We start from the raw sequence: 20,717 nt of genomic DNA on the forward strand, positions 1-20,717 counted from the left end.
GAAATGCACCACGAGAAGGTAAACCATAGGACTTTGCATTTCGTATCTTTTGATTAAAGAAAAAAACAAAAACACAATCAAGGGTTGAGAAAGTCTAATTAAAATGAGTCACTGATTATGAAAAGAACATTATTACTTTAAAAAATGTTTTTTTTTTACTAACAATTATGGTTCGATCATCTTTTTTTTTAATGACTGTTTAATTCAACATACAAAAAAAAGCTAACAGAATGTCAAAATATATATCTATACAATTATAACTAAAAACTGTACATAAAATCTAACCGATCTATAAATAAATGCTAGCCATAAAATCTATACAATCTAGATAATACTATCAACACTTCTATCTAATCCATATAATCTATATAATATATACTGCATAAAAAGTACACTAAAATAGCTATTACCTTGCATAACAGGAACGACAATACCAACATCTTGCTGTTAAAAGAGAATCTTCTTTTGGCCTACACATTTTCTGTGTGACCACAAGAGGCATAAATCGCATGCAATTGCACTGTCAGTTTTATTTCCCTTATTTGTGCTTTTCTGGCATACAACGCAAGGCCTAATGTTTTGATTTTTTTTTAGCGTCGATTACTTTGTGGAAAGTTTTCCTTGCATTTGAGGTAAAATATAACTGATTTGATGAAAGAAATTCTAATGCACATTCATCAAGAATTGAGGATGAAACGCAATCTGGTCTTTTTTCAATAGCACTGCATTCAATTAGAGTTCCAGAAAGAGCTTTCTGTACATCATCAGCTTTTAAAACCCAACTAAGCATCACTATAAGAGAACAAACTGATCTTTATTACTAATTCCATAGAATTAACTACTAAAAGAAAAAATGAAGTCAAACTTTAATGAATTATTAATGCAAATTTAAAATTCAATTTCACATACAAGCTCTACCCTAATTAACTTTATACCCATTTGCTTTTGTTTGCAACTAGATGCTATTAATTATAAAATTATACAAAACAGTATACAGATGTTTATAACATGTAATGCAATCATTTTTAACATACCAGCATCTCTTTTAACAGGATCATATTTCACAAAAGGAACTGGGACATCAGGAGACTGTCGGCAACGTTTTTTAGGCAGACCTATAGTTGTAAGTATTGCACCTTTTGGTCGCCCTCATTGGACAACACATTGAGGTAAATGAATCTTCTTTAAGCCAGAAACTAAAATAAATGTATAAAATTCTATAATTCTATTCTTTTTATTCTTACATGAATCATACTTTACGTATTTTATATTCAATAGCAGATAACAATTTCTAAATTTATATTTAACTGTATTACCTCCTTCATTTTCCACAACTAAACATTCTTCTTTGTGTGGTTTTGTGCTATCCACAACAGATTGTTCTGACAGCACCTTTCTGATAACTTTATCTTTTTTCTGAGAGTTTCCATTCAGGTCTGCTAAATTTCTCCAGTTCTCTGTGAGGCGATTCTTCAACAGTTGATGATGTTGATGTACATTCTTGTACTCATGCAATGGAAAAATTCGGAGTTAAGAATATAGAGTCTTTCTCAACAAGTTCATTTACAACCATGACCTTTCCATGTTCCCAACCCTTTTGCAATGCTTGAAGAAGATTCATTCGCTATTCAAAAGTATGTCCAGTAGACTGATACTAAAGTAGCTAGAAATGAAGTTGCTTGAAGAGCAAGCTTGAACTTTTAATGCTGAGAAAGTATTTTTTTTCTTGGAGCTGCATGAAGCTTTACACAAAGCTCTTCATTTCTGGCAGATGTACTAAAAAATCGCTGATGCTGACAATAATACTCCCTGGTCCATCTTTCTGTACATAGCTCAGCATCAAACAGATTCATTCCTTGCAAATGGCGAAGAGCAAAGATATGGCGACAAGGCAGACGCTACTATAAAAGGAGAGTTCTGGGACAAAACCATTTTTCATCTCCGTTCTGAATTTTTTGTATAATCGCGGGTTAAAAAAATGTTTTGTGATAAAAATGATTTTTTGTATAATCGTGGTGTTGAAAAAATTTTTGTGTGATGAAAATTTCTGACGAGGGTGAGGGGTGAGGAGTGGTGATAACGGGAAAACGTTTTTTCATGACGTGATAAACACGCGTAATGAAAAAAAAGTTTAATTTTTGTAAAGGTGTTTAAATCTTGAGAATTAGGCGTAATAATAGGCTTGTCCGAGAAGAAGGTTAAAGCTTCCGGATTGACCGACTTGTGCGTCGCCGGAGTTGAGAGTGACGACGAGCCTTCTTCCGGCTGCGACGCTGGGCAAGGAATCTGCTTCTCCAAAATTTCTGTAAAAGGAAATGGTGGTGGTGGATCCGATGGTGGAGTTGGATTGTAACAGCAGTCCAGTCGATGTGTTGTTCAACGAGGATACGTTTGATCCGTTCCAAGAAGACAAATAAAAATCTTCCAATCCAGACGAGGAAAAGATGCATTTGCTGTTACCGTCATATCCAGAAAAAGTAGTGTAATTGTTTGTATTATAAGGTGTCCAAGGACTGAGTACGGTTCCGTTTCCAGGAGGTAAATTGCCGTCGTACATTCGGACTCTCGATTCCCACCAGCTTCCAGAAGCGCCGATGATGTGCATCCTGATGTATTTTAGAAAAACTCCATTTCCTTTTCCATATGTGTCAAGCAAAACATATTCGTTTCCGTAAGTGGTGTTTAAATATCTGAACGTCCTGCAGTAAAGTTTGAAAAGAGGGATGGAGGCAGGAATGGAAGCAAGAGTGGAAATGAACGGTTGAATCCAGTAAGTGATTGTAGAGGTATTTTTGTTTACCAATTGGATGCTGACGTTTGTCCTGAACGGCATGTCAAGAGTAAAATATCCTTCCAACGAAGTGTTGCTTAAAACGTTGCATCCTTGCAAAGAATTGGCGTAAAAAGATCCGCCGATAGGAGAAAAAAGCAAGTCGCAAGCAAGACCAGTGTTGTCCACTCCTATTCCTTCCGTGGTTTCTGCATAATTTCCAACGTTAATCTCGCCATCTGTAAATATTCGAATGAAAACATTTCCAGGAAAGTTTCCACTGAGAGCCAACCATAACCTTCTTAGAACACCAGGTCCGTCCGAGTAAGTGAAAACTGTTGTCGTAGCGGCTGATGCTACCGTTTTTGCGATTTTAATCCTAAGGACGAAAAGCTTGAATTTGGAACAAGCCCTAAAAAGTTGGATTTTTGTAACAAATCGTCTGCGTAACTTTTTGTCGCGGCGTCTTGCGCATTTGAAGGGTCGATCACATTGATCAATTTATGGGAATTCAAATTCAAGTCAGCCGTTCCTACTATAGTTCCACCTGTCGAATGCGTGTCGACGTAATTTTTTGTGGCGGCGTCGTGCGAGTTGGTTGGTTCTGCCAGGTTGATGATTTTTTGAAAGTTAAAATCAATGTCTGCAGTGATGGTGCTGGATCCATCCGTTTTGATATAAACGTTGCTTGTTGAGTCTGCGGTAAGATTATCTAAATAAGCGCTGAACTCGTTTCTGTTGAATTTGTCAATCATTTTTTAAAAGGGTAAAAATTTTTTTAAAATTGCAATCACCAAAGGGTGATTGCAATTTTAAAAAAATTTTTTTAAAATTGCAAAAAAAAATTTTTTCATTTTTTTTCTTGTTTTTCTTGATGTATTTTGTAAGAGTACAACTTTGACCGGAGACCAACAAACTCTTCAATCTGTTTTCCTCCGGTTTTGTCTTTGAACATCCCAATGACCTTTTTGTTTAAGCCAACTTTGAACCCAACGTTTTGAATGGCTGGATGGCTTTTGCTAAAATCGCTTGTGTCGAATTTTTTTTCCACATCGTCGGAAATGTCTTTGTAAAAGTCGTCCGTTTCTATTTCGTAAACAAGCGAGTCCGTGTCTGTCATCAACAGCTTTGCTTTGCTTGGATATTTTTTTCTGATGTAATCGTAGTGGAACTCGAACATTAAGGTTTTGCTCAAATCCAAAATGGACATACCCAAACAAATTGGTTTGTTGTAAAAAATTTTTGTCCTTTTCATGTGAACGGCAATCAAGTTTTCGTCAAAAATCGTGTGCCTGTCGTAGTTTGGTTTCGCCGATAGTTTTATTGCCTTTTTCTTTTCTGTTACCTGTCTCACGTCAACTCTTTTTTCAATGTTCTCCATTGTTTTTCCAAAAACCGAGTTGTTCATCAGCTTGAAAAATTCCTTCTCAAACTCGCTTGTGGCTTTTGTTCTCAATTCGGTGTTGAGGTCAATGTACGGTTTCATCCATTCACGCTGTTCAAATTTTATACCTCTGTGCACCTTTGAAATTTTCATTCCCAATCGTTCGTACATTTTCAGGTTTTCGCAGTAAAGGACATAATTGGTTTTGTCGTTTAAATTTGGAACGAGCTTATCCACTTTTCCAATTTTCATTCTCTCGGGGGCCAACGGATAATCGTTGTGTTCATCGTGAAGGCTTTCAGAATAATCCAAATCAACCTCCAAAATGCAAGGAACCGTTCTCCAATCAGACAGTTCGTCTTCTACCATCCATTCGAAACCGTGAGTGGGAAGAGGTTTGCACATAGCCCATCCGTACAAATTGTTGGCGTCCAAGTATTGAATGAATTTTGATGGTTGGCTTGGATCGTACGAGTCGCTCATGTATTTGTTGTTAGATTTTCCATGCCGGTTGGAGATCATGCTTATACCTCCACGAGCCCCTTTTTGGATCATTCGAAGCATGTCGGGGTCACTCAACAATTCCAATTTTATTTTTGTCATTTTCAAACAAGCGTCCCAAGCCAACCCGGGAGACGTGTAATACCAGGCTGGGTCGAGCTTGTAATTTTTAATGCAAACGTCCCTGAAATTTTCAAAGACGTCCGCCAGAATCAAAACGTCCGACACGTTGTACAAATCGTGATAATCTCTGAACGTTTTGCATTGAAACACGTTCCAAACCGTTTGCGCATGCGCGTAGTTTTCATCGCTTATTTCCTCGTGTCTGAGTTTTGAGAAAAACGCTTCTTTTGGTGGCAATTGCGTTTCATGAAACTTATCAAATCCATCCACCCAACCGTAAGGGTACACGCCTTTTTTTCGAAGCAAATCGAATTTTTCTCCTTTAAAATATTTTGCGAGGTTTTTGAACTCTTCTGGCTGTAAATTTTTTGACAAAGCATCCAAACTGAAGGAAAGGAATTTAAAGCTGTCGATGAACCTCAATTCAATTTTTTTTTCTTTGGGTTTTCCGTCCTTCCCAATGTACTCTCCTACCGTGATTTTTTTCAAGAAGCTGATGTATTTTTCCTCGTTGCATGGGATGCAGGTTATTTCTCCACCCAATTTTTTGATAAACAAATGACAGTCGTATCCTGACAGATTGTGAAAAACGACAGGAATGAATTTTGGCGTTTTGTATTTTAGGTTGCATTCGTTGTGAGCCGGTCCTCGATATTTTCCAGTAAAATGACAGTGATCGCGAACCTTTTCTGCATCGAGAATTTTTTCTTCGCAAATGTGGCAAACCGTCGCGGATTTGAAACTATTTTCATCCTCCTTTGTGAGAACCATATTTTTTCTTTCAATCCTTCCATAGACTTTTTTTATTTCTTTTTCCAACTCGCAGACAAAAAATTCGCCAATATCGTCATCCTTGCTTTCCGACACGGATATTGTGGGTCCACTGTTATAAATGGTTTCGTCAAAACATTTGATGTGAAAGGCAAAGGAGCTCGGAACGTGCCTTTGAAACTTTTTGGTTTACGACTGGTCAGGGTTTTGTTCGCACGAGTCCATCGGTTTGATAAAACTTTCAAAATCCGTGTAAACAATGAATGGGACCCTCATTGACCTTTCTATGTGCTCAAATTTCATGAACAAACTTTATGGAGGAAGATCCATTCGTGCTGCGCTGTACTCTCTGCAATAGGTCGAATGTTTTGAAAGATCCTCCTCGCTTTTCATCCCCTGCAAGCAATTTCTGCAAAAATATTTTTTTCCGTTTCTGTTGGATGCTTGGGAAGAGATGAGTCGACTCAGATTTTTGATCAGGCAATAATGATTTGTTTTTTCGTCTGAAACAAGCAGCAAATCTATTTCATGCTTTCTGTTCAAGCATTTCGATATTTGCAAAGGGTAAATGGATTTTTTTTCATATCCGAAAACGTTGATGCTGATTTCTGTATTATTTTTTTCAAATTTTTTGATTTGATCGAGTTTGACAGGAAAATCAATCCGCTCCCAATCTATTTTTTTGATTTTTCAATCAAGTCTTTGTCAATCCTTTCTCCGTGTTTTTCTTTCATGTTCAACGCCCTGGTGACGCTCCACTTGAAGCATTCATTGTCTTCGTTCTCCATGTTGATGATTGCTTTTTTGCTTGCCAAAAAGTCATCGAGAGGGATATACGACCGACCACCGATGGGTCTGTAGTCAATTAAATTGATGTCCATTTTCAAGATGGCGGACACTGTGCAATTCGAGCCCATTTTGTTGTATTTTTCCATGTTTTCCAAGATCTCATCTTTTGCTTTTTCGTAAAAATCTCCCAAGTCCGTCTACTCAAAGATAATCCCAGCCTTTGACAAAAAAGGTACGATTCGATGCACCTCCTCTCCCGTTGTAAGGCTAACGCTCTCCATATCGCAAGTCAAAACAAGGCTCGCTTTTTTGTTTTTATTCTCTTGAAGAATTTTTATCGCTCCGTCTTTCGCCAAATCTAAAAAGGCAGAAGCATCCTTTTGGTTTCCTTTGACTTGATGTGAAAATTGTTTTGCAACATGCCTCAGTGTGTGATCGGTCAAATGAAAATCAATTTGAGGTTTTCCGAACACGATTCTTTTCTTTAGTTCTATTTTATTATTTTTCAATCTTTTTTTTACCGGCTCTGGAACGTACGGATTAACGAACTCAAGCAAGCTGTTGAAACTGTTGACGACCGCATTTTTCACAGCCGTCATAAACCTTGAAAAAATTCCAGGAGTCATCGCAGGAGTCGAATCTGGAACAGGAGCGTCAACGATATAACGCGACGGCTCTGGAACAGTCGCAACGGTAGGATTTTGCAAATGGGATGGTTTTTGAGGAAGAGCTGGTTTCCACGTGATGGGTCTTGGTGGAATTATTGATGGTTTCGGAGCGATGGCAGGCTTTTGAACAATTTGACGCGGGGCGATTGAACGAGGATCAGGACGCGGAGCAGGAACCGGTCTCGCATTTTTTATTGCTTCAACGAGATCAGCCTTTCGCATCTTTGAATAATTTTTCAATTTTTGGGCTTTGGCGATCTCTCGCAATTCTTTGACAGTTTTGCTTTCCATTTTTTTATTGCCAAGAAAATTATTTAACTCAAAATCAATTTTTTTGGTTTTTCCGATTTTTTCGGGCTTGCTGATTTTTCGCATTTTGTTTTCCATTTTATTATGCCAAGAAAAAAAATTTTTTTTTCTTTTTTCCGAGAATTTTTTCAATTCTTTTTTTTCCGAGAATTGAAAAATTTTTTTTCGGACTTGGATTTTTTTTCATTTTTTCGGATTGGCAAACAAGCTCGTTTGTGCCGTAATATTTTTCGTCAAAAGAGAACGCATCTGCATAAGCCATAACCACTTTCTTTTCTCCAAAATTCAAGTCGTAATTGTAGTTTGGATATTTTATCCCATTGACGGTAGCGAAAAAGTTGCTGATGTCACAATGATCAAATACAGCTGGATTTGCTATTTGACTGGAACCTTTGGTTGTCTGAAGACCAAACAAAATAAATTGCGGAACGCTTTTGTCCGTGATCCTTCCAAGGGTCCAGGTGAATTCTGTGAGACCAGCTGGAATGGATTGCCTTTCGACTTTGTTTGCTTTGTAAGAGACATCAACGGTACTTTTTGACGCCATAAAATTCAATAACTTGTTTTTTTCCAAAATACTCGTTTCAATTCTTGGCATGAATAGTCGGAATTTTTTGATGTCGATCATTCCTATACCAACAGTTCCAGCTCTGTAAATGGCGTCGTCGTATTCTTTTTTTGTAGAGGTTAGTGTATGTCTGAACCCGTAAATAGCTTTATTGTAAGTTTCACAAAAAGCAAAAATAGGCCTTAAAGGTATCCTAAAAGAAAATGCGCCAATGGATGTTGTGTCTGCAAACAAGTGGTCTCGTCTGACGATGAACCCTGCGTTTCCAGTTGCTGCTGAAGTGTCTTTGTACCACATTTGCTTCAAACCATCGGTAATCTGAAAACCGAAAGGATATTTCAACGTTCCAAGAATGGTTGTGCCCTGACCTGGGTACATGACTCTTTCCACTTGCTGCCCTGACAAGTCGTAAGTGACGTCACTGAACAAATACATCATGGCGTTGTTTACCAGAGCAATGTTGTCTGCAACCGCGTAAGCGGTACCGTCCGCTTTTTTCAGAACCCCTTCAACGAGGATGTAAGCATCAGACGGAACTGTCTGCACAGACTGGCAATCAATCTCAAAAACGATCGATCCTGAAGAATTTAAATCGAGGTTTGTTGGAAGGTACTCGAAAAAATCAACTTTTTCAATGCCGGTGTTGTACTCGGGCTTTTCGTCAATTATTAATCTGTCGCTGTTTATCATTTTTTAAAATGAGAAAAAAATTTTTATGTCATTTTTTATTCGTCAAAAAAAATCACGCAATCAAAAGCCCGCTCCCCATTTTGACCAGATCTTGGATTCTAGCCGCGTTCTTTTTTGTCATTTTCTTTTTTACTTGAATGGACGAACCAAACATTTTTTTATGCAGCTCTTCCATCGCATTAATAGATTCATATTGCTTTGCCGCTTCTTTAAAAATCGCGCTTGTCAATTGGTTTGGATTCACCGTCCCCGTCTTGGCGTAAACTTTTTCAATCGCTTTTTTTCCTTTATCGATGGCAACGTCTCTGGCGGTTGATATGGCCGAAGAGGCCAATTCTTTTCCGGCAAATCTGGCGGCGGTGATCGCTTCTCTTCCAATTTCGCTTGCTGCTGCTTTCCTCAATAAACGAAGAGATGACTTTGATGCGTTTGAAGCTATCATTCTCCTCAAAAAATTTTTAAACGTGTCCACGATCCCTCCTCCTCCTCCGACGTTCTTTTTTAAATATCTTCTGTTGTTCACAATGAGCATTTTTAAAATGAGAAAATATTTTTTTAATTCGCCATCGCGTTTCACGACTCGGTGTATATTTGAATCGATCGGTATTCCTCTTTGTTTATTTCCCCCTGCCTCAAAAGCTCGTCACAAATGGCAACAGCTTCGTTTCTCGATGCGATATTTCCAGCATGACCAGCGGCTATGCTCAAACTAAGCCTTTGAACAAGAGCATTTGGATCGCTCGGAAGAATGATCACTCCACGACCTTTTATTCCCCTCGTTTTTGTGTAGTTTCTTTCCCAAATTATTGAAACAATCGTTTTCCACTTTCCACTTCCCGAAGCTTTTGGTATGGTTGGTTTCCCTTCTCTCTCCATTGCATGCGTTTCGATCAGTATTTTTTCATAATTTTTCATGTCCTCATCTGTTACCTTTTCCATATCAGGCATGGATCTTGAAATCAGCTCCCAAAGACCTAATGTCCCATTGTACTTTTCTCCATCAATAATGATGTCGTTTTCATCGATGCTAATTTGTTTTTTTCCAATGAACATTTTAAAATCTTTTTTTCCGGGATTTACATCTTTTGCGTGGATTCCAAACACTCTGTCACACATTTCTCTTTCCATCGCATAATGCGACAAATAATAAGATGCGATTTCTTCAACATTCATTTTTTCAAACGTTTTTTCAGCACTTTTTAAACTTTCAAAAGACGTCTCGCTTTCTGGGTAAGCCAAAGACAGTGGAGTGTTTCCAACCTCTTTGTATGCGATGCTCTTTATCTCGTTTTTCACTTTTGCTCTCGATGAGCGGCTTAAAAAACTTGGTGAAATCAGTCTGATAATTTGCATCTGAAATGTTCGCGTTGAGGCTCTCATTGTAAAGCTTCTCCCTGTTGGCCATATAATTTTTTACGATCTCATCCCTCTTTTTTGGGTCATGTATTTTAAAGAACTCCATTTTTTAAATTACTGAGAAAAAAACTTAAACAAAAACGAGTTTGCGTTTGCGTTTGCGTTTGCGTTCATTTTTCCTTTTTTGTAAAGGTTGTTAAATGCTTGAATGGCTTCTTCTCTTCCTTTTTGGATCAGTGACTCTTTGACCAATTCGTCAATGCTTGAATGGCTTCTTCTTTTCCTTTTTGGATCAGTGACTCTTTAGTCAATTCGTCAATGCTGCTTTTTGCTTTTGTTCGTATTTCTTCTGTCATGGTTTTAAATTTTTGAAGCTCGCTGAGGATTAGTTTGTATTCGGAATTGCTCACAAACCCGTCCTTGAGCGATTTTGAAATGTGATCGCTAATCGTGTTCAATTTTGACCCTGAAAGAACCTTTATTTTTTCGTGCTTTTCAGCCTTTATCATCATTTTTTTGTTTTGATGGTTTCCAAAAATGGACAAAGCACCCATTCCAACCGCAATCCCCTCGCACGCAATAGAAACTGGGGTGGCAACGACGGTTGACAAAAGTGCAATACCTGTAATCCCCAAACCAATGCACACCGTTTGCAACCCATCGTCTACGAAACGAATAACTTTTGCCACTCGATGGTACTTTTTGCTCAAAGCCATTCTTTTCACTTTTTCATCCTCCATTTCTTTTTGGATATCGCTTATTTTTTGAAGACGGTAAATGTGTCCTCCTTCATCCACTGGAGCCGATGGAAGAACTGGATCGGTTGATGCCGTTGGAAGAACTGGATAAATTTTTTCAGGTTTTTTTTATTATCTCCATCTTTTTAACAACGACAGATTTTTTTAATTCGAATCGATGTGATTTATTTTGCAAAGCATTTCGCCTTTTTTTGACTATGACGTCATGGATGTTGTTGCTGGTTATATCCAAAACGATTCGCCCACAGACTCTGAAAAAATGGCATCGTTTTTGTAAAAGTTTAGTTTTTTGTTGATCAAATGCAACAAAGTGACGACAGCAATTCCTTTGTCAAAACTCAATCCAACAGACAACGATATTGCCGTTTGAGAAAGAGCAACAAATTTTATGTCTTTCTGAGCAAAAATCTTGTGTTGCGCATTTATGTTAAAACAGTTTGGATGATCCAAATCTTTTTTTGCCACAACAATATTTTGCGATGTCTTTTTTTGCAGGTTTTTTATTGTCCCCACCAAATTTTCCAGCTCTTTGATTCTTTCCACCAAATTTTCTAAATTTTTGGTTCGATCCGACTCTTTGAATCGCTCCAACTCTTTTATCCTCTCATCCATGTGTCCCAAATACATTTTCGAAATTTCCGTGTTCGAATCGGCGTGTTTCTCTGCTGAGGAAACGTTTTTAAAAAACTTGTGAGGGGCATGCATTTTTTTATATGAAAAGAAAATGTTTTAACTCATTTTATTTTCATTTTTTTCTTAGTGTTTTTCACATTTCTTCGTCATCTTAAGCGTTGACATCGGCTCCATTTTACAACAACAATTGAGCCACTTTGTCATGATCAAAAATAAGATGTCCAATGCAACGGTGTCCTTTTTTCTTCATCTCGCGCATTAACGTCGGTTCCTTTTTCCAGCAACAACAAGACAATTTCGCAATGACCGTAAACAGAGGCCAGATGTAAAGACGTCACTTTTTTGTCGTTTTTCGCGTTAACGTCAGCTCCATGTTGCAACAACAGTTGAACCACTTTGTCATGATCAAAATAAGATGCCAAATGCAACGGCGTCCAGTTTTAATTATTTTGCGCGTTGACGTCGGCTCCGTTTTGCAAGAGCAATTGAACAACTTTAAAATGACCGTTTTGAGATGCCAATAGCAACGGCGTCCATTTTTCTTCATCTTTCGCGTTAACGTCAGCTCCGTTTTGCAACAAAAATTCTACTACTTTTACATCACCGTGATAAGAGGCTGTGTGCAACATCGTCCATTGTTCATCGTTTGGCGCATTTACATCAACTCCGTTTTGCAACAAAAATTTGGCAGCGTCAAGTCTAGTAATTTCAGATGCCTCGCGCAATAACGTAAATTTGTTTTCAATCGTCATTTTTTTTATATGAAAAGAAAATTTTTTTAACTCATTTTATTTTCATTTTTTTTTCTTCGTGTTTTTCACATTTCTTCGTGTTTTTTCACATTTCTTCGTCAGATTCCATTTCCCCCAAATCCAAATCGTCACCCATGATGCTTTGAACAGAAGGCGTATTTTTTGCGATGACCACTTCGGGAATCCTAACCTGAACGGACTCGATCTGCGCTTTAACAAAAACACCTTCGATTTTCAAAGACGCAACGGCGTAGCACTTTTGTCGAACATATCCCAAAGGATCTGCTTTTACCATCTTTTTGTTCTCCTTTTTGAAAAACAAAGAAGAAACCTCAATGTTTTTTTCGCTTTTCTTTGTAAACAATTTTCCGAAAAAAATGGGCGCTGCATTTGGATTATCGGATTTGTTTTTAAAAATGGACAGATCCTCTGTCGTTATTTTTTTCGTTCTTCCTCCTTTTTTCAAAGTGGGAATCATTTCCTTGACTTTTTCGCGCAGAAATTTTGATATTTTTTCAGTCACCTCGATAAACTTTTTTTCTTTTTCGCTCATTCCGTTTTTTTCGTTGAAACCGAGAAAGGACATGGAATATCCCTCCAGCTCGTTCGTTCCAAAACTGCAGTTCTCAAACACACCCAGAGTAAACAAAACGGGGGTTATTAGAATAAAAGGACCTTTTCCAGAGGGGTACTCATAAAAAAGCGGAATCTTTTGGTACTGAATTGGTTTGGTTGCGGAATAAATCACTCCAACCGATAGTTTGCTGCCGTCAAAATTTTCAATCTTAACAAAATTCATCTTTTTTATATCATTTTTTCAAACGGATCAATTCTTTATTGTCCACCCATGAGTTGAACGATTCTGGATATCCTTTCCATTTGACCAGTGATTTGCTTTTTGTTCTGCGAATTATTTTTTCAATTCTAAATATGCTCTGATCCGTCTTTTGCATCTCCTGCTCGTAAAAAGTTCCTTGAATGCCTTCACCGTTGGCGTCAGCGATTTTATACGTGGGTGGATCCGTTCGCTGAACTTTTGATACGGTAAAAACCTCCTCGGTCCATCTCGGCGTGTACCCTTTTTCAAAATTGGTCTTCTTTTTTGTGATCCTCACTTTGTCGCCCATTAAAAATTTTGGTTCTGGTCTTTCTTTTTGTATCTTTCCATTCAGGTTCATCCAGACCATATATTTTTTTTTTTCCTCGCTGGCTTCAATTGGAGTCATTTTTATGGACGAGTGCTTTGTGCTGTTGTAATTTTTTACCATTTCATCCAAAACGTCAATGTATCGATTGGTGCTGTTGGCTGAAAAATATTTAAACATTTTTTCTTTCATCGTTCTGTTCCATCGCTCAACGACACAGCTTTTTTCCTCGTTTTCAGTGGAATATAATTGAACACCCAGCGCTTTCACGTGCTTGTTGTAAAACTCTTTTCCTTTGTCCACCCACATTTTTACACATTTTCTTTCACCAAAAATCTTTTTCAACGCTTCAGCCACTTCAAGACCCGTTTTGCTCTTCAACGGAACAATCCACCCATACTTTGAAAACACGATCACCATGAGCAAATATTTTATGCCATTGTTGAACTTTGAAAACGATTGCATGTCAACCAAATCGACAGCCCATATTTCATCGATGTCGTTCACAAACACTTTTCTTTTTTTAAATTGGCGAATGACCGGTTTGTGAAGCTCTTCTGCAAGCTGATCCTTCCATTTTAAACTTGAAAAAATTTTTTTTTTTTTTTGCAGAGACACCCAATCCGAATTTGGCTTTGGCTTTGATTATGGGCGCGATAAGCTTTCTTTTGTTTATTTCTTTTTGAGTGGGGTTTGGAATGGAGTTCATTTCTTCAAGCATCATTTGATCTGCCAAATTTCTGCTTTGAACGTCGTTTAAATATTTATAGGCTAAATCGTGGTGGTACGCTGCATTGTCCACTCGGTCCACCGGTTTGCTCCACTCTTGGTACATGTCGGTGGATGTGAGCCTTTTGTCCAGGTTTGTGCCAGGTCCTGCAAAATTCATTCCTGGAATATGCATTTCTCCTGGAAATTTTGCCCACGGAAGCTTTATTTTTTTGAAAAATTGTTTATCGATTCGACCAAGTCTCCCCCTTTTGTCGTCGAAGAAGCAAACGTGCATTTGGTCATTCCACAAGAGTCGCAAGTCCCTTGGAAATAACCGATTGGAAATAACCGATTTGTCATGGAATATTGCAAAAAACAAAAGAAACAACAACAAGCTTTTACCAAGAAGCATTCGAGGAATCATCGTCGGAAAATCAGGTTGTGGAAAAACAACCTTGCTTCTCAATTTACTGCTCAAGCCTGGATGATTGGATTATAACCACTTACAGGTCTTTGGCAAATCTCTTTACCAACCCGAATACAAAATAATCAAAAGCGCCTTTGAGAAGAAACTACCAAAAGAAATTATTCTCGATTTGTTCAAGGTACAAAAACAAATTGAAAAATTAAATTTAAACCCAGAATATGTCATCAACGACCTTTCAAAAAATTATTCCGAAACCGAAGGCATAGAGTGTCAATTTTTCGAAACGGATGAAGATGTGCCTGACCCTAAAGATCTTGATAAAACCAAAAACAATTTAATGATCTTTGAAGACTTGCTAGATGCTAAGCAAAACAAATGCGAATCCTATTATATGCGAGGAAGACACTCCAACGTCGCTCAAAATTATTTTATGCTGCCTAGAAAAACCATACGAACAAATGCGAACTTTATTTGTCTCTTTCCTCAAGACGAAAATGATGTCAATCTCATTTATAGAGACCGCGTTTCCAGCGACATGACAATAGAAAAATTCAAAAATTTTTTAAGAGATTGCTGGGATGTAGATTATGGATTTGCTGTTATCGATTTGTCGTCAGAAATATACAATTGAAGATATTGATGCGGACTTGAAATTTTTGGTTTACCAAAAAAATCCATTTAAAAAAAATTTCGTCCATTTAAAAAAAATGTCAGGCATAATCATCGATGTGGATGGAACATCCAACATAATAATAACAGAATTTTTGGACAAAATCGTTTTTGAAAAAGGAAAAAAATATGAGATGGCTTTTCTCGGTCTTGAGACGTACAATAGCTTTCCAAACATCACCAGCAAAAACAATTCTTTCCGGTACAGCATGACCAACGGTGCCAAGCTACGACATTATCGACATCAACAATTATCTGCAAAAAACCGTCTCAAACACAATCAAAAATTATGCGTCTCAAAGCACAAGCTACGTTACCGCAAATAAAATCAGCTACTCACCAGAAAACGTCAAGATTGGATCCAATTCAAACATTTTAAAATCAACCATCAAACTTGGATTGAACTATTTGATGGATCTGAACGTAGAAAACAGCATCGCCTCCCTTTTGGGCTTCACAAAAAGACAATTAGACTCCAATTCCGAATACGAGTCCGACGACATTGTCAGAATCACAAACGTCAACACGATCAGAATCGTCAACAACGTTATCGGGTCTGCATACATCAACGGCTCGCAATTAAATTGTATCTACTCCTTTTACCTCTCTGTGGGTCCTGGCTTTAAAATCATCGAAACACCTACCCATTTGGTTTACCTCCCTGTCAAAGTACCAGAAATTTCCACGATGGTCACACGCGTTGTCGATCAAAACGTTAATCTAATTGACTTTCGCGGCGAGGACATCACGATCCGTTATCACATTCGAGAAGTGAAATAAATATTTTTTCCGACATTTTAAAAATGAGCAATTACATTCGTGTCAAATTAAATGTGTCTAAGGGACAGATCGATAAAATAAAAAAATCAATCATTGAAGGAAAACCCGCGAGCATCCGTATTTCAAAAGATAATCTACACGGAAACGACGTTTTACTTTTAACAGAAAGCCAACATCGAAAAATTGTGGACGCTCTCAATCGAGGAGTTGGAGTCACCATAAAAATGAGCGAAACTCAATTAGATCACAACGCAAAAGTAGAAGGAGGATTTCTTGGTGCTCTTTTACCTTTATTGGGAAGGGTTGCAGCTAAAGCCGTTCCAGTTTTTGGTAAGGCCGCTTTGGGCGGGGTTGCCTCTTCTCTTGGTTCCAATATGATCGACAAAATTTTAGGAAATGGAATAAAATCATAAGGAGGGTTTCTTCCTTTTCTTTTACCTTTATTGGGAGCTCTTGCACCCACTTTGATCAAAAAAATTGTTGGAAATGGTATTGCTTACCTCAAAAGCAATGGAAAAGGGATGAAAATTGCCACATACAAAGGAGACGGACTGTTTTTAACACCCTGGGTCACAGGAAGCTCACTCAAAGATGGATTATACTTCAAAAGAGACAGAAAATATGTACCCATCCTATCTTGATTGCTTCTCGGACAAAACTCCCCATTCTCAAGAATCCTTTTTTAAAAAAATTTTTTGAGTTAAATAATTTTTCTTGGCATAATAAAATGAACAAAAAAACTAGAATATTGCGAAATGAGGACGGAAAAATTAGAAGCATAAAAACACTTGACCCCATTGAATATTTAAGGAGCAAAGGATTTGGATGGCGTGAAATTGAAATGTACAAATCAATTCCCGAACAAGAACAAGAACAAAAACAAGAACAAAGAAAAAAAAGAAATTTTTCGCGCAAGATTTAAACACCTTTACAAAAATTAAACTTTTTTTTCATTACGCGTGTTTATCACGTCATGAAAAAACGTTTTCCCGTCATCACCACCCCTCACCCCTCACCCTCGTCAGAAATTTTCATCACACAAAAAATTTTTTCAACACCACGATTATACAAAAAATCATTTTTATCACAAAACATTTTTTCAACCCGCGATTATACAAAAAATTCAGAACGGAGATGAAAAATGGTTTTGTCCCAGAACTCTCCTTTTATAGTAGTGCAGACTCATGGACTTGAAAAACATACAAGCATATGAAATAGAAGTAACTTTAAGCTGACCTTTACTGCTTTTGACTATATAATTATTATTTTCACTAGATAAAAATTTGACTTCGCAACGCAAGGTCATTTGTTTTAACACTAGCTGAAACGCATATAATGTCAGAATTTCTCTAAAATTTGCCTCAGCGGAATTAGGTTCAAACATATCAACATATATTTATTGCATTTAATATATAGCTTATGGGTCTCTTTCATTCCGCATTGAAGTTAATAAAACAGAATTTATCAAGGAAGTTTTCCAAAGTACTGTTAAAGTCAATTACTTCTTTTTGTTTTCCATTAAAATTCTTTAAACGGTAATTAGTGGTGTTCATAAAATTCGTACAAGCATTTAAACCAAAAACCCACTCATTACGAATGTTGTGCCAGCTATCATTAAAATATTTCTGAACTGTGGTAGGCGCTGAAGAAAAACATATCCCATAAAAATAATTGTATTGGTCCTCTGATGTTGCATAAGCTAATTTCTAAATGAGCTCAAGACATGATGTTCGTTGTCCACTTGTGATTCCAAACTTGACTGTAGTAATTTCACGATTGAAAGTTCTTAAAATAAAAGTTAGATTATTTTATCATTTATAAAATACATAAATTTATAACACTTGAGTTTTATATGAATTATTACATATAAAAAGTTTGCTTGAGTTGGACATATCTCATATTATTGTTTCTCCATTACACACTTCACCAACAGTTGATGTGGCAGCAACTCCCTTGCGACCTCTTCCCTTAATCAGTGTATCTATGTACAGAGATATCTGCCATCCCCACAAAAACGAGTGACGACATATTGCTGATCTAACTGTATTAATTGTGCAATTTTACAATACATTTATAAGCTCAAGTTACCTAAGAGTGTAAAATAAGCAAAGTAACAGAGATGCATCTGGAAAAGCAACACGTAAAACATGTCTCTCTGTCAAGTCTTTGTCTGTCATGATGGCATTAGTTTTTGACCAAGAAACATTATTTCTCTTAAATGTTTCCACAAACCAACTAATAATTAAAAAAAGGAGTTTATTATTGTCAATAATTTAGTCTCAAGTATAAGTTATAAAAATATTTTTGTTTGCTATGGCAGCAATTTAGCTAAATAAAAGAGATACCAATTAAATAATTTCAATGCTACTCATATAATCTAAAGTAGTAAAATATAATATGCATCTGTAACTGACATCTTTGAACATCACTGGAGGACCCTAGGACTGTCCTGCAGAGCTTATCCCCCCCCCCCCCCAGTTGCAATAAGACATTAGCATTTCAGCTTCAAAGTAACAGGACTAAAGAATTTTTTTTCCAAATGTTAACTTCTTTAGGTGCTCTAAGTCACCACAGCATAGTTTAAAAATGTGACACAAAATGAATTTGAAATATTTTTTGGGGGCTACCTATCCATGGAAATCAAATATACGTACTGCATGAGAAAAAAAATCAAACCTCAAAGATGCAGCATCCTCATTTGTAAGTAAACCTACAGCAGCTACTTCACTTTCACCTGTTTAATGATATTAACATTAATTAAAAATATTTCAAATCAAATATATAAATTTATTTTAAAAAAAAGTAAATAATGAAGAACTTTGCAAAATATATTGATAGTATGTACTAAAAGCAAACATAAAATGTATAAAGCAACATAATAACCAGCACTATCTTCACAAAATATAATAAATACAGGCAGTCGAATTTGTAAAAGTTTATAAGTTGCATCTATACATATGAACTCTGGATATGTATTGTATGCACTATGCATAAATGTGTGTTGGAAAAAAAATTACTTTTAAATTACTTTCAGAGTCTGTTAAAACATCAATATTAACAACTAAAAATAATATAATTATGTTTTTGTATAAATTCAATAAAACAGTGAACATAAGAGTACAAAATTATTTTAGAAATTACTTACTATATATATTTTTTAACATTGTAACTAAGGTTCCGATATCATTCCGGGTGTCAATTTTGTGAGATAAAACAGCAATATTAGATATATCTCTAAGAGTTATTATTTTGCCAGTGGAGTTTATCAACTCTTTTTGCAGCAGCTTTTTGTTAGATTTTAAATGAATTAACTCTGCAGCTTTTTGAATAGCATAATAAGGGAGTTTTCTTTAATTAGGCAGGTGCTTATAGAGAATCTGAATTTAAAAATAATGATCAATCTGTGAAAAAACAGTTTGGTAATAAAGGGGAGTATGAGAAAAGAAATAAATGTGTAACTTACTTCAGATACTTCATGGTTATGTGTTTTATCCATATCTTTTTAAACTAAAGATTGTCCATCTTCTGATGCTTTAAAATGCAGGTAGAAAGGACATTTTTTTAAAAATGATCTATAATCATAGTTACAATCAGAATCCAAAATATGGGCTATTTTAGATATAAAATAATTTTCATTGAAATAAAATCATTAGCAAATAAAGCCACCTTAAATGTGAGATTTTTGAAACGAAATTTTATTTGTATTTTAAATTTTTTTACAGAACAAATTCATCTCTAATATTTCAAAAGTTACAAGAGTTTTAGTAAGACCTCTTGACTGAATATTTAAAAAAAAAAAACAAGCAAGAAGCCATAAAGCTCATCTTGAAACAGCCATTCATAGCTTTGTTTGTTTAAAGTTGTATGTAACTAACCTAGGGGTTTTATGTTACTAAACTTGTGGTATTAGGAACTAGTTGTATGTAACTAAACTTAAGGTATAAGGTACTTTTACTAAAGCACTAAGTGATGATTGCTTGCCACATCTAATATTGGATTTTATAAGTAATAGAAATTAGTATATAGCAGTCGGTAAATTCTATTCAGACTAGGTAGACGTATTAAGTAGTTTTCCTCAGGGTCCTGTAATTGGTTCTGTAAATAATATTATTTCGGTGTTCATAAATGATATCTCTGAATTAGTTTAAAAAAATTGTAATTGATTTTTTTGACATTATCCAGTAAAAAAACAATTTTTAACTTACGAGCTTTTTAGTTTTCCCTCGCCACTATATTTAAATTTCTGACCACTATGTATACAACAATACTTAATGAAATAGTATTTAATCTGAGGTGTTACAAAAGCAGCTTTCTTTGGAACAGATTTTCTAGCAGCCTCAATAGTTCCAGCATTTCTAATCTATAACTTAACAAAATTAGTATCTTCATATTTTTTAATAGCTTCTTTTAACAATAAAAATGATGAAAAAGATTCAGAGGAAGTAAAAGCGATTGCCATTTTTACTATATGATTTATAACTCTTCGATTTGTTATGACACCTGAAATTACACTGGGAAACAAAAAAAAATTATTTTTTTTGTATCTTTAGTAATTTTATTCAAATTATAATAATTTTGGGCGGAGAAAAAATAAATCGACAAAGAAAATTTTTATTAGCTCTAGTTTCTGAGATATAGAATAGCAATAAGTTTTTATTTCAGTTAATTTGCAACAGAGCAATATGACATAAAATTTATATATTCTAGCAACATTTAAAGTACATTTGTTTTTTTTTAAAACAGATATATTCTAACAGTTTTAAACAAAGAAATCATGATCATCAAGTTAATAGGATTTAAAGATGGTTACGGGGTATCGTCACGAGATCGTGATCTTTTTGCTTTCCTTTTGTAGATTAGTTCTCATTCCAGCGACCCTGATATCTTTGTTCCATTACAGAAATAACTTGGTG

At 36.0% G+C, this 20,717-nt stretch overlaps 1 protein-coding gene and 1 pseudogene across 1 annotated transcript; both read right to left on the reverse strand.

Annotated features, from left to right (window-relative positions):
* Positions 1–406: 406 nt before the first annotated feature.
* Positions 407–20,263, reverse strand: LOC149889502 (zinc finger SWIM domain-containing protein 3-like; annotated as a pseudogene).
* Positions 3,621–5,583, reverse strand: LOC149889503 (uncharacterized). Its single transcript, XM_090085025.1, has one exon. The coding sequence runs from the start codon at positions 5,547–5,549 to the stop codon at positions 3,621–3,623; it is 1,929 nt and encodes a 642-aa protein (XP_089941151.1). The 5' UTR covers positions 5,550–5,583.
* Positions 20,264–20,717: the final 454 nt, after the last annotated feature.

This window comes from Hydra viridissima, unplaced genomic scaffold (genome assembly GCF_058129835.1).
Source record: "Hydra viridissima isolate aposymbiotic clone 2 unplaced genomic scaffold, HvirCarnegie_v1 scaffold_4, whole genome shotgun sequence".
Classification (NCBI taxonomy): Eukaryota; Metazoa; Cnidaria; class Hydrozoa; order Anthoathecata; family Hydridae; genus Hydra; species Hydra viridissima.